At 47.0% G+C, this 13305-nt stretch overlaps 1 protein-coding gene across 1 annotated transcript in view; it reads left to right on the top strand.

Moving 5' to 3' along the window:
- Positions 1-758: 758 nt before the first annotated feature.
- The window catches only part of LOC117237523 (thrombospondin type-1 domain-containing protein 4-like), a 39792-nt gene continuing 27245 nt past the window's right edge, over positions 759-13305 (top strand). The window contains exons 1-2 of the mRNA XM_033501571.1: positions 759-1232; positions 2309-2452. Of these exons, the coding sequence (XP_033357462.1) occupies positions 2337-2452 (116 nt within the window). The 5' untranslated portion in view covers positions 759-1232; positions 2309-2336. The remainder of the gene's footprint in view (positions 1233-2308; positions 2453-13305) is intronic.

The raw sequence follows: 13305 nt of genomic DNA, 5'->3' as shown, positions 1-13305 counted from the left end.
AACTTACAGCCGTAGAAACTGTCAGAATCGTGTCAGTTATTTCGAGACGTTTATTTCACATGTACCTACTGTTTCTATTGTTGCTTCATCGCAGCGAATTCTTCATACGTACGAATGCTTGTGCCACGCGAAAGCGAGAGAGTTCGTTTATCGTCGAATTGCCACTCATAAAAGGAAATGTTCTACCTCCATTTTCGCGTACGCGTAGTTTGTAAAGGGTCGTTTTGCACCTACGTGCGAACAAACAAGCCTAAGAGACAGGCGGTATCGAATAAAACTGCAAGATCCGAGTGCTAAGAGCATCCCTGCTACTTTGAAATCTGCCATTATTAACGTTCAACCTTCGATACCATTTACACGGCGCAATTTAAATGTCGCACGTACTCGTAAATGACGTGACAAATACACCGTGTTTCGATCAAGCTTGCGCGACGAAGTCGGTCGTGACAGGTAAAATATTTACTCTCGTGAATCGGAGATCGAAGAAAGGGAAGGACAAAAATCGAGCGTGCGAGGTGTCCCGAAAAAGGAGGGCACTCGTGACCGTGGCCGATGGAACTCTTCCTTTTTCGATCCGTTTCTCGGGGATGCGTCCCCGTGCACCGGCTGGTGCATGTGCATCGTGACAGGCCGTGCGTAAACACGTGCGTGGCGGCGTGCGTGTGCGTGCACACAGGCGCCGAGGGATGCGTCGACGGACCTCCGCCTCCTTCCTCCTCAGATCCACCACCACCCTGCGGACCTATATATTTCCCGGAGGGTCTCCCACTTTCGCCACTATCATTCCTGTCGCGGCTGCGCCAGCCCGTGAGCGCGCAAACGTGAGTCCGTTCTCGGCTTTCCTCTTCGGAGTTTCCTCGCTGGATGATTACGCGCAAACACCTGCCTTGCCTCGCGTTTACACGTCGATTTTCCACCGGTGGAAACGCCATCGTTCGGTGCAATCGTGTCGCGACGAGTTATTCAGTGCGGTTTCGAGGGAATTCGTAGGAACTGTTCGTCGATGTCAATCGATCGATCGTGAACGGAGGAATTGATTTTCGATAGCGTTAGATCTACTTTTCCCGTTCTTGCTCTTTTCTTCTGTCGTTCAAGATAGAGAGTATCGATCTCGATCGGACGAGTTTTTTCCCGCGGGGGCTCGTGTTTCTTGGGAAATGTGTGCCACGTGTAGTGAGCCCGCGAGTCCACCTGCTGCACCTACTGAATGGGATTAGATGAGGTGCACGACGGTACGTCAAAGTGTTTGTTAGATATTCTTTAACGTTCGTCGTTATTTATGAAAATTTTATCGTATACGAACTCGATGGTATTTTATCGGGCAACGATACCGTACGAAACTCTTTTGGTTATCGCCAACGAAGTTTGCCTTTACACCTTGGAGTCGTATTTGCCACGAAGTTCCAAAGTGGAAAAATATTTTCCTTTGCTGTCAGAGTAACGGTGAGAATAACCGATAGAAGTTTCGCTAAGAAGGCGTCGACAAGGCGAAAATGAATTTATCGAAACAAACTGTGAACGTCTGCACCGAACCGCGAGAAATTTTCCTTGTGGTTTGTCGTAGAATCGCACGTTTAATACCGCGCGAGAATCGAATAAGCAGAGGCGCATTCTTCACAGCTGTTCATACAACAAAACGCGCGCGTTGTCGCGGAGCAAGAAATCGTGAATATAGATGCCTCTTTATACCAGTACTCGCCAAGTAGCGACTTAATATATCGCCTTGTAAATTACTTTCGTATGACTTTTATCGTCGCCTCCACCTAACACCGAATTTTTCCGGAATTTTCGAACGAGTCAAAACGATTCATCGATCGAAAGTTCCCCACGCAAACACCAATCGCTAGAGAATAAATCAACCTCGTTTCTTCCTAACCTTGCAATGCATTAGTCCATATACATAATTCATCGTTCTTTTTATCAACGTTGCGACCGATTCGAAATAATATTTTTTCTTACAAAACCAGGAAACTCATCGACCATCCGGATGTCGTGTTTCCTCCGTGCGACGCGATCATTGGCTACGTATTTGTTAGAGATAAAGAAAGCTAGGAAAGGTGGAGTTATTGAACACCTTTGCGATGAGCAGATGGCACGGCAAGGGTTTATTATACAATGAGAGAAGATAAAACTTGGACATCTAGAGCCTGAGTCTTAAGGCGATCAACCTTAACCGGTCTAAAGCCGTCCCTCGTGTTTCCGTGCGCGGTACGCAGTGATTTGTTGCGTCGCGTCCTTCTTACGCTCTATATCATTCAGCTGGTAATGAGCTTTGCCTTTAACGCATCGCGACGTTTCTCATGCGCAGGATGGCCTGAGCCTCGGAGCAAATCTTCATGGATCGTTCACGAAAATCGAAAAATGACCGGCCGCCGTGGAGTCCCGCGGAAGTGCCGCGGCGTCGACGATGCGCGCCGCGACGCACCAATATGACCAAAATCAGGAATTTCGGGTAAGTGAGCACGTATTTTTATAGAAATATTCTTCTAAGAAATGTTCAACGTTTTTTTTATTAAAGTAAACACGAGACTAAATCCACGTAACGCGACACGTCTACAACTCTATAAATATTAATGACATGTTGATTTCTGTCGATAATTTTTACCATCGGGACGAAGCAACGAAACGTAGCGTATTGTACGCAGACTTCCTTGGATAGAAAGATTTGTAAAATTCAAGATAACAGAAAATACTCGATAGTTTGATATCCTCGACTCGCAGATATTCAATTATTCATATCCATCCGCCTCTACGATACAATTAATCAAGTTGAAAGGTTCGTGACTGTTCGAGCTGACCAGAGTTGACGTATAAAATTGCTGAAATATTAGCTTAGATTTCCTCGCTGATCGACGATCATCGATCGACACCTCGTGTAGCTCAAAAAATATGTCTGTTTAGAGAACGCTTCTGGCTCACGCGAATGTTATTTAACGGGCAGCTGCAAATGACGTTCGTTGAATGTGTAAACGCTAGGGGCTTGATCGAGGCCTCCCGTTTTGTTTAAAAGTTTTACGCGATATCGTCTTGGAAACGTGAAACCGTAAAAACTATCGATCGAACGCTAACCTAATGTTTCGCTTACCAAGAGCCAAACACGAATCGAACCTTATTGTGTTACTTGCGAGCCGATGAAATACGTAATCGAGGTGCTCGATGTCGCGATTAGAAGTGGATTGTTGCGACAGCTAAACGATTCCGGTTATCAGCTTTTCGTCGCTATATATTTAAAAGCTATCGTCTCGATACCGGCTTTCTGCCCTATATCCAAGCTTAGTGCTTCCGTGTCGCAATCGATCTCGATTAACCTGGTGTCTCCGCTAATCGGAAAGAAAAACTTTGAACGATTCAGAATTGATGATATTAAAAAGGGGGCGGCGGAGGTGGGACACAAAAGCGTGCAAAAGCGCTGGTGATCGCGTTGACGCAAGCTCTCGAGGGCTCAACGATCGGTTAAAGCGTTTAGCCCGGAACACGATACTCGAACGAGCGCACGCGAGCAAACAACACGGTCGAGCGTGATGCGAAATTTGTACACGATTTGTATCGTCGATCCCGTAACCGCGAGCGTGCGGTTCGCCAGAGGAAAATGAAAAAAAAAAAGAAGAAAGGAAAAAGAGAAATGGAACCGAGAACAGCCGAAACACGATCGCCCCTCGATAACTCGTCATTTTAACGAGGATATCTCTCTCCCTTGTGCTGTACCGTGGCTATACCGGCAGTTTATTTTAATACAGACACCTCGTAATAATTCTCAATGTACATCGTACGGAATGAACGGACATCAATCCTTGCCCTCGTTACTTTCGATGCTCCAGGCAGAGGGTCCCTTGTTATATCCGCGCAGTCTCCTTTGTACGGCGTGCATGCCAATGTCCGCGCATAATTACCGGTTTCGATTACAGATCGGCCATGGCAAGTGCGTCAGATTTTCCGCTCATGCTGGGAAACGTTTTACCCTAACCGTCGTATCCTTCCTTTCTTTTATCCATCCGTCGATCTCTCGCGTGAGTTCCACGGGTTGGACTCGTACACCCTCGTCTCTGCTCCCTTTCATAACTGTCAATCGTGCTTTTCCTTTTCCACTTTTTTCTCTTTAATTATACCTTGTGCCTATATTCGCGATCGTCGATAATCCGTCCGGAAATCTCGGAATAAAAGCTTTCGTATCGCACGTTTTGGCGAATATATTAACATACCCTGGAGTAACGTGATTTCTCAGCGACCGTAACACGAGATTCCCAGGCGTAGTCTCAAAGCACCGACATGTCTGGCAGCGCACAGTTCCCGCTGATAACCGTGAAAGTAACTCATGCATCACGCTCTGTGACACTAATCCCCTGAGTAGGGGGGTGGATAGGGCTCCGAAAGAGTCGACGAGGAACGTAAAAAAGGGGAGAAGGAAGCCATGCGAACAATAAGCAATCTGTAGCGAATATATACGCTAATTATGTATGTTGAGTCTAGACGCACGCGTGCGATTATACGTACGTCTCTCCCGTGGTTCACATGCGGTATACATTACGTATGGTATGTGGTCGAGTTCTCCATGGCTCGCGTGTGTACGGGTCCCTTCCCGTCTCTGATAATACGCGGTGACGGAAAAATACGACCCGTCCGACTCGTCGGTCGAGAAAGTTTTTGCTCGCCTTGAGAACTTTTCGTCGCGACGTTCCGCTCGTCGATAATTATGCTCGTTTCATTTTTCCCCTCTCGAGATCCAACTAGCTCTGTTCGTTTCGACCCTGACAATTTTCGCAGATGTCGAAACCGGAGACTCGTTTCTCGCGCGAGTACGTCGCTTAAATTTCGCCATCCGTTTCCCTTCGTACTACCGTTTCAGAATCGATAAACCGTTCGGAACCTTCGAAACTATAATTCACGATGAAAACGATAGAAAACGTACACCGTTGATTTTCTCCTTCGGCTATGTACGAATACTGTTCGCTTCGGACCTAAGAGGATCTAACTTAACGATCACCCTTTGGGTTCACATGTTGCATAATGCTCGCGTGTGCTCGCGAATGCGTGCCATTACACGGTCGGTATGGTCGCGTAAAACTTACGCCGCGAAGCTTTCTATCTGATGTATCAGGGCGGAGCGTAGCGATATCCCGAAGCGAACCGGAAAGTCCATCGACGGCTCTCGGATCCCTGAGGTGCGAACCGCGAAGTCGACTCGAATATCGATTATTTACGAGACGAGTGCGGGAGGTGGGCACCGTAGTCGGAAGAACACGCGAGAAGAAAAAGCACGGGGGTGGAAGGACAAACAAATAGAGGTGCATTAGCCGGCGACCGTGTCAGGAATGTGAAGAGCAGTTGGCACACGGCCTACCTCGCGATCTACCTCCCACTTTGATCTTCGCCGCTGTATCGCGAAATACCACGACATAGGCTGTCGGGGCAAAATACATCTCTGTGCGTGTTGTTACGCCCTGCCCTCTTCCTTCCTGCGCCTTTCTCTTTGTCTCTTAACCCTGGAGCCACGTGTTCTCTTCGTCCCTTCCCCGACGCTGTTCGAGTGCGAGGTACTGTTAATCGGCGTCGAAAGACCGGGTCGTTCGTCCTCGATGACGTAGGACGATCGATCATGCGCCAGTCAATGCGTTTCCGTTCGAAATTCGTGGCGATACGCGCTACTGCCCGGCCGACGTATATTCCGAGGGTCCGTTATCGAATATGACTGTTGGACGAAAAAACCCAACAACTTCCCGGGGCATTGGTATATAGCTGAATGAATCGACAATTGCGCCGTCGTCGTTGCGCGTTAATTAACATCAGCCACCGTTCGCGTTTCCACTTTCATTTCGCATTCTAACAGATTGTGGAACGGTGTTGAAAGCGAGGAAAAAAGGAGTAGAACGTGGTTGCTCGAGTCGAAGGCGAAATAGGAACGCGTCGATCGGAATTTCGTTCGGTCATTCAGGGGCAATAAACGCACCTTTCAGAGTGAGGAGTATCGTTTAATTACGGATCAGCTGTTTCAGTCGGAGCGTGACGGGTTCGCGCGTGTGTGCACGCGTGTCCCGATCGATTTATTTCAAGTATGTATCGAGAGGCTCGCGGGCACCCGAGCGATCCCATCTCGGGATCGAAGACAGAATTACCGTGGAAGGCAGCAATAAACGCGGTCCACTCACGTACAACGAGTACTATTCATAAGTCGGATTGAAGCTAAGGGCCGTAAGTCCGCTCTGAGAGTGGCGCCTTCGACCACCTCGTAATTCTCGTCCGGAGACTTTTCTTCTTCACGGAGGCTCACAATTAACTTCATTATGTACGCACATGTTCCCCACGTTTCCGTTGATTAGCGCGCGTCACGCGGCGCTCTCTATGCTACCGCCTCCGTTCAATGCATCTTCGATCTCATTCAACCGCTTTTTTATTCGAACCGATTGCTTTATGTCTTCTCACAGGGACTAGAACACGGCAAGTGTTCCGCGTTTTCTTTTTCTCTCGTTTCTTTGCTTTAATTTCCTTTCATTCATTAACGTTGTACCGTGCTACCGACGCGGCAATTTCAACAAGCAACGAGACCATGAAGACTAATTGTCGCCGCGATACCTCTTACCAATTGGTTATCGAGTTTTCGTTAAGTCAATTTCCATGTCGTTATCCGGGCCTATTAAAAGGGTCACCGTACTCACTTTCGACCACGGCTATCGACGGTGGTCTGGCATCGATCGACTCGTCGAAAGAGACGGACTAATTGGAGGGCCTACCTTAACTGTAACTTTTCGATAAGAGATCCCCTTCATTTTCGACGAAGCGATCTCCGATGGCAAGTTGTCTAGGCTAGACGATAATTTTTATTATACCCATATGAATGTTCAGTCGTTGGAAGAACGTCGAAAACACGGAGAGTGCGACAAGGAAGAAAACCTTGTATGGAACATGTGCGACCATAACGAATGTTTACGCGTAACTTCCGGAAACATTAAGAATAACGATTGCACTGGCGCATATGGTTCTCGCAATGACTAGTGACGCTCATAAATGTTGATTAATTTCACCATGGAAAGGCACGACAAGGTCGTGTTTTAATTTCTTTCGTCGAATTCGTACGCGATTGAATTATGCTGCTTGCTGGTAATTTGCTTCTTTCCGAGTGGTCAAAGGTGATTGCACGAGACGAAAATTAAATGGAAGAATGAAGAGAACCAACGACGGCTATAAGCGAGCTTACGAGCCGTAAAACACCACGAAAGTCGTAAAATCGTCAAACAATAGATTACACGGTAGTTAAAGCATTGGCAAACAGTGCTGGCTGTTGGTCATTTTCTTTGAAGGCTCGCGAAGAATCAAATCGCTATGCGGTTTCCCTGCTTATAACAATAGCGCAGCGCTCGCTATTGTTCGAAGAAATGGCTTTATAAAGACCCTGATTTCGTTTCCAAAAGCTCAACTCTTTGCTCTTTGCCTGCGCATGAATTTTATAGCTTCGAATTTCCCCAGCAATGGAAAGGCTACGCTGCAATTAATCTTAGAAATGCTCGCTGACGCACGCGAGCGGTTTTTACTTTCTGACGCTGACAACCGCATTACGCTTAACCACGGTGGTGGACCGTGCGCGAACAACCGCGAGTCATTGACTCCCATTTACATCGATTCTCTCCAACTATGGTATTTGCTTCTCTCGATTTGCGTACGCAACGCGGCGCAATGATCGAAGACCACACTCGCCGATTTAACTCGCTCGTAGATATCGACACTTCGAGCATGAGCGAAAAATATTTTTAAATTCACCACGAAGCGACTGGACATTCTTTCGATTTTTCACCGTCTTTGCTGCTTTTAGCCTCCATTGTGCGTATCTTCCGCAATTCTATTGTCAAACATCGCGAAACCTTTCCTTAGTGGAGAAAGACCTTTCGTTTTATCGTGCACCCGTGAGAAGAAAATACGGAGACCGGGCATTTCGATCCCCGGCTCGTGTGCAATTGTCTGACATTCGAGATTCTTTCGGAGCGGAATATTTCGAGGAAAGTTTGCATCTCTCGACGAGGTTCCTCGGATTTTTTATTAGAATTTCTAGGGTCATCTTGAAATTCAGTGACCTGCATAGACCTGCATACGTGACCCTAGATCGACGGAATCCGACCCGCCCTTTTATAAAGATAGAAAAAGAAACGAATGATATAACAACGTTGACACGAGGGTAATGACAGCAATATCGAGCTAATCGTAAACGTCTATTAAGAAACAGTGACCCGTGACGTTTGCAGAGGGTGGGGCGTCTAATGCCGTGTTACCTAAAATATCTCTGATGTCCGACGTCTGTTACAAACAACGTTGTGATTTACAGCGTTACAACCTTCGAAACAGCCTCGAGTGCACGCTATTTTCTCGTACTTACATACGGAGTTATCATTACATTCGACTGTTCGAAAGCAAGGCTTCCTTCGATAAAACCAAAAGGAACGTGCATCGGCGAGAGAGCGTAGGATGAAACAAGCACTTCCGTTAAAGACGCTGCGATTTCTTGGCACGATCGAACGTCGTCCGGAGAGTGGTCGATGCACGAGCGAGAAAAGGCTAAAAGAGATCCATTGGCAGGTATCGATAGGAAGGTGGTACGAAAGGGTGCTGAACGCGAAGGCGGGTGAGAATCGGTGACGTTGATTCGCATCGAGTACCGCTGCGAAGACCTTGACAGTTTCGAGACGCGCTGACAGCCACGGACGCTTGGCACCGCAGCGAGACGCAACCCCGTGTCTCAACGATGCGTATTCTATCAACGTCCGTAGAGCACGATAACCTCGGCAACTGCATGTTGAATGAGCCGTACGAGAAACGGCGGATCGTTGCGTCTCGTTTCGCGTTACCGTCCCTTTTCTGCAACAATGGCCTTTATGCGCGGGACGCTATTCTAGCGCGGCACGAAACGAGAAAAGGGAGAGAACGACGACGGGCTGATCCACGTCGGCACGGACAAAGCTCTTCCTTTCGCCATATAGGAACCGAGTCGGACAGCCAAGATTTAAATTGATTTCGAGATAAGTGCGTGGAATTAAAGATGCATTCGGACGATCATCCGCGCTCGCTCAACCCTTCGTTCCATTCCCGATACTTGTCTTCCACTTTGCGTACGATACCACCGGCTCTAACAATCGCGCACTGTGTTCCTTTCGTTTCCTCTCCCTCTCTTTCTCCTCCTCTCTTCCTCTCTCCCCTTGTCTCGGGGGAATCCCCCGGTTACCGAGACCTCTCCAGGGTATATCTGTCGTTGTTGAAGAATTAAGAGGATAAACTCGTAGTTTCCTGGTTCGAAGGCAGAAACGAGTGATTAAGGGCTCGAGGAAGCTCGAGCACGAATCGCGTATAAATAACGAGCGACGAAAAGGGGAATGGCGTACGGTCGTTCCCATCGACAACGGCTTGTTTGATGGAAGGCCTGTCGTCGCTGTACGCGATCGTCCCGATCCCGGGCAAGTCGAGCGCGTGTTCTACGTATGGACGCGTGCGCGGCCGTTTCAGCCGGCTTGAAAGTGAAACGAAGTGGTTTCTCGGCTGCTCGTGATTCCACGCATAAGTAAAGCCGTTAACACCTACTCCGCGAGCACCGTTACGTTCACCAAGCGTGAACTAGTAAATCTATGCACTTGACCTTTCGGTGGCACGTCCAGCTCTCTAAACTCTGTTTCACCGTTCCTTCGGTCGCTTAGGTATTCGTCCTTTGTTACGGAAATTTACATCTTCGGGAATAAGGTCACGAAAGTGGGAATGATTCCGGAGAACTTGAGAATAATAAATTATCAATGACAAAATAGAGTTAGCGTTATGCAAGACAATTTGTTAATGTACGCGTGACGCCAGCTAGAACAACGTTCTCTATTGTTTTGTATTTTAGACCGTCGCGAGAAGATAATCTCGGAAAAAATAGGCTACACGATCTTTTATCGGCGTTCCACGACGCCACGACGAATTCTCTCGACGGTGAAGTCAACGATAACGCGTTGCCGTTGTGTGGGTGTGCGTCTAAGTAGGAGATGAGATACGACGCACTGTAATTGGTTATTATCCGTGATATGACGGTGTACGACGCATCGTAGATTTGCGGTTTCATTGACGAAAGTTCAATAACGAAGACAGACTGAAAAGCGACCATTATCGGTGAGCATTGTACTCGGAAGATGTATCGTTTCGCAATACATTGCTTACATCTTATCGGAACTCGTCCGCTTGCTATGGAATTTAGAATGAACGAGCGTACAGATATCGGGGTAATTATAGAGTGATACGAAACTAATGTCTATCTGTAATTTAAAATTAGTATACAATCATTTACGAGGAAATATTTACCATTGTATTCGTTATTGATTTCTAGAATAAGGATCAATGTGGCGGGGTGAAATTCCATTCTGGAATATAGTTAACGCGATTTTCTTCGGCGATAGCGCGTGAGAGTTAAATTTTGGGCCATAAAGCATTACCACGAGCCACGGAAACGATTTAAAACGAAGTATCATACTCGCAGATATAAATCCTTCGACCGGGACAATCAGTCGTGTTCCACATTAGGGTGAAAAAGTGTTGTAAATATGGCCGGCAGTCATCAGCCAGTTAGGTATTGTATGCCGTGCATGCACAGGATGCATACCGGATGCATCAGATAAGAGCGTTCGCGAGGTCTCGTAACTCCTTCGTCCGGGAAGGAGGCGTACGGCTCGAAAGCGGCATTAAACGGTGCCTTCTCGTTTATTTTTCAGTGAGCGCGAGATAGCGTGGTTTGACGTGAACCACCGCTACCGCCAGCGGTGCCATCTCATGTCTTACCCATTCGCGTACGCGAAACCTATAATTATTCTTTCGAACGAGATCGTGGGCGAGTGGAGCCAAGCACAGAGCCGCGTGCACGCTCCCGACTGCAATTTCGATTTCGCCAGTTTCGACCTTTCCTTTTGCCTGCTTACCTTGCTTACCAGGTCCGGGCATTACGGTGACGATTTCATTTATGACACGAATCGCGTGTGGTCCGAACCGGATTATTATTTGAAAGTTCGAACATTGAAGAAATCAAATCAACTTTTGATGTACGTATATCTTCGTTTCTTCTTGTTTCGTGGATACAAATCGATCTTGGACAATTTATCGCCATACAACGAGCAAATTGGATGTAAAAATCTATTGCTATAGATAGCGATCTAAAATGATCAAAAAGAAAAGAAAAGAAAAAAAGGAGGAACGATACTCCAAATGAAGATATTGCAGAATTATTTATTCATTTATTCAAGGATAGACGAGTTAAATCCCCATTAATGTACAATGTTAGAATTAAAGAAGCTACATGCAGTACACAGGAAGCGTACAGTTAGAATGGGCCAATTATAAGGAATTGTTAGAGTATTAACGTCCGTGAAGTAACTAGATACTCTGTGAACGAATGCAAGAGTTCTGAACGCGCGATACAGCGCGAAAAATCTTCCAGAAGAATCTCGTACATCCGTGACTCGGAAAACCAATATGCCTCGTAGTAGTCGCGTTAAACACTCGCAAGGTTTTCTTAATTGATGCGCGAATGATCGATCCGGTATGAGCGGTTTTCTCATATCACGGTGCGTTTGTCAGCTGCCGAATAAGCAAAACATTTTGGTCCATGAGTTCTCTCGTTTCTACACGGCGGTATACCGTACATGATATCGACAAGATATCAAAAGCCGTTTTCCCACGGGCTACGTCGCTCGGAGAGCACCGGGGATTATCGAGCTGCGATGATTATACATCATGCGCAGCTCTGTTATTATACGGAACGTAGAAACAGAACTGTTAATTAGCTGTTGCACGCTCCGCTGACACGATCGACCGAGTCGTATTAATTGAAATCGACTCGAATTTGCTTGACTGGAACTTCAGGTGTTAAAATAATACGAGCAAAGCTATCCGAACCGACGCGTTTCCATTTTAGATGGAAGAACCATTAATTAGCGATCGACATCGTTGATTTACCGCTGTACGCTCGAAAGTTAAGCAGCTTACGCTTGTTTGCGCGACCTGACGTGCCGTAAATTTACGTTGAATCGTAACAACGAAAGTGATAATAGAGACTCTCGAGGAATTCGCGAACGCAGGGATCAATTCTCTTCGATTGTTTATAAATCATGCTACCATTTTCAATTTCCACCCTATCTCAATCTCTCGGTTTATTAACCGTACAAAATTGCGGATAAGAGATCGCTCATCAGGATCGCGTTTCGCAGCACGATCGCCAGTAAACATCGTCACGGGAATGCCTCGTTAAAGCGTCCATCGATGTGCTGCTATTACGGTCGTCTCGAAATAGACGTTCGAATACAAGACATAGCCAGAAACGACTATTCACCAAGCCGCACGGCGCTGTCTCGCGGAATCATGCGTCGAGACGCGCGGTCTCTGTTGTTCTTGTCCTACTATTTTCATCGTTTCCCGTGTTGGAAGTCTTTTGGCGCGAGTTTAATGGAAGTTCCGCTGTGTCTTAATCATCAGCTGCTGGCCCACGGGGTGAACCGTTACAGTTCCGAGGCTTAGAACAACTTTAAGCCAGCTTTCGTGGTCGATGTCGGCCAACTCGAAATAGAGAGTCGAGCAAATTTCACGCTTTACCAGTAACAGCCGGAAACCGACGACGACGGACAGGCAAGTTTTCGAGCTTTGAGGATTAACAAACAAACAACTGTTAATGCAACGCTTAGCTGCCCCCTGTTTATCCATGGCCCTGACTCTCGTTTTTCCCCGACATAGTTTTAACGCGATTACACTGCGCGGCCGTAAGCTCGTTCACAATTACGCGCGAGCGTACACACCCTGTGCACATATTTGCACGCGGATCTACGTGCAAATATACGGGCGCTCGTGCACGCGTACAATGGACGCCGGCGTTTCTGCGTGCTGCGACGCGCACGGATCTTCTTAGGCACGGGTAAACGTTTATCTTCGTGTCGGCGCATGTTAAAACTCGCGGCTAATTTTTCTCGTGGAAATCCGCTTCGTGGGAACCGCAAATTTTTTGGAGTTTCCTCCGTGTACATTTCCTCCGTGTTGCGGAGCAACGAACGTTGGTGCGATGGTCTTTTTACGTTCGGCATCAGGAGCATGGACATTGAATAATTATCTGCCAGAAATATACCCTCTGATCTTGTATCTACCGTCTAGAGAAACGGAAGGTAGTTTTACCGACGAATCCAATAGCGAGGCCTAGACGAAACATTCTCTCCCTTTCGTTTAATCACAGCGCTGGCGATTGTGGTGTCGATTTCGGTCCAGCTGTACACGACAGATCAAAGTATCGCGACTTCTACAGCCACTGTTTCATCCTATAATTAGTCG

The sequence above is a fragment of the Bombus vosnesenskii genome, unplaced genomic scaffold (assembly GCF_011952255.1).
Source record: "Bombus vosnesenskii isolate JDL3184/JDL3185 unplaced genomic scaffold, Bvos_JDL3184-5_v1.1 scf7180000013264, whole genome shotgun sequence".
Lineage (NCBI taxonomy): Eukaryota > Metazoa > Arthropoda > Insecta > Hymenoptera > Apidae > Bombus > Bombus vosnesenskii.
The sequence above is the reverse complement of the archived record's forward strand: the minus strand, read 5'-3'. Positions and strand labels throughout refer to the sequence as shown.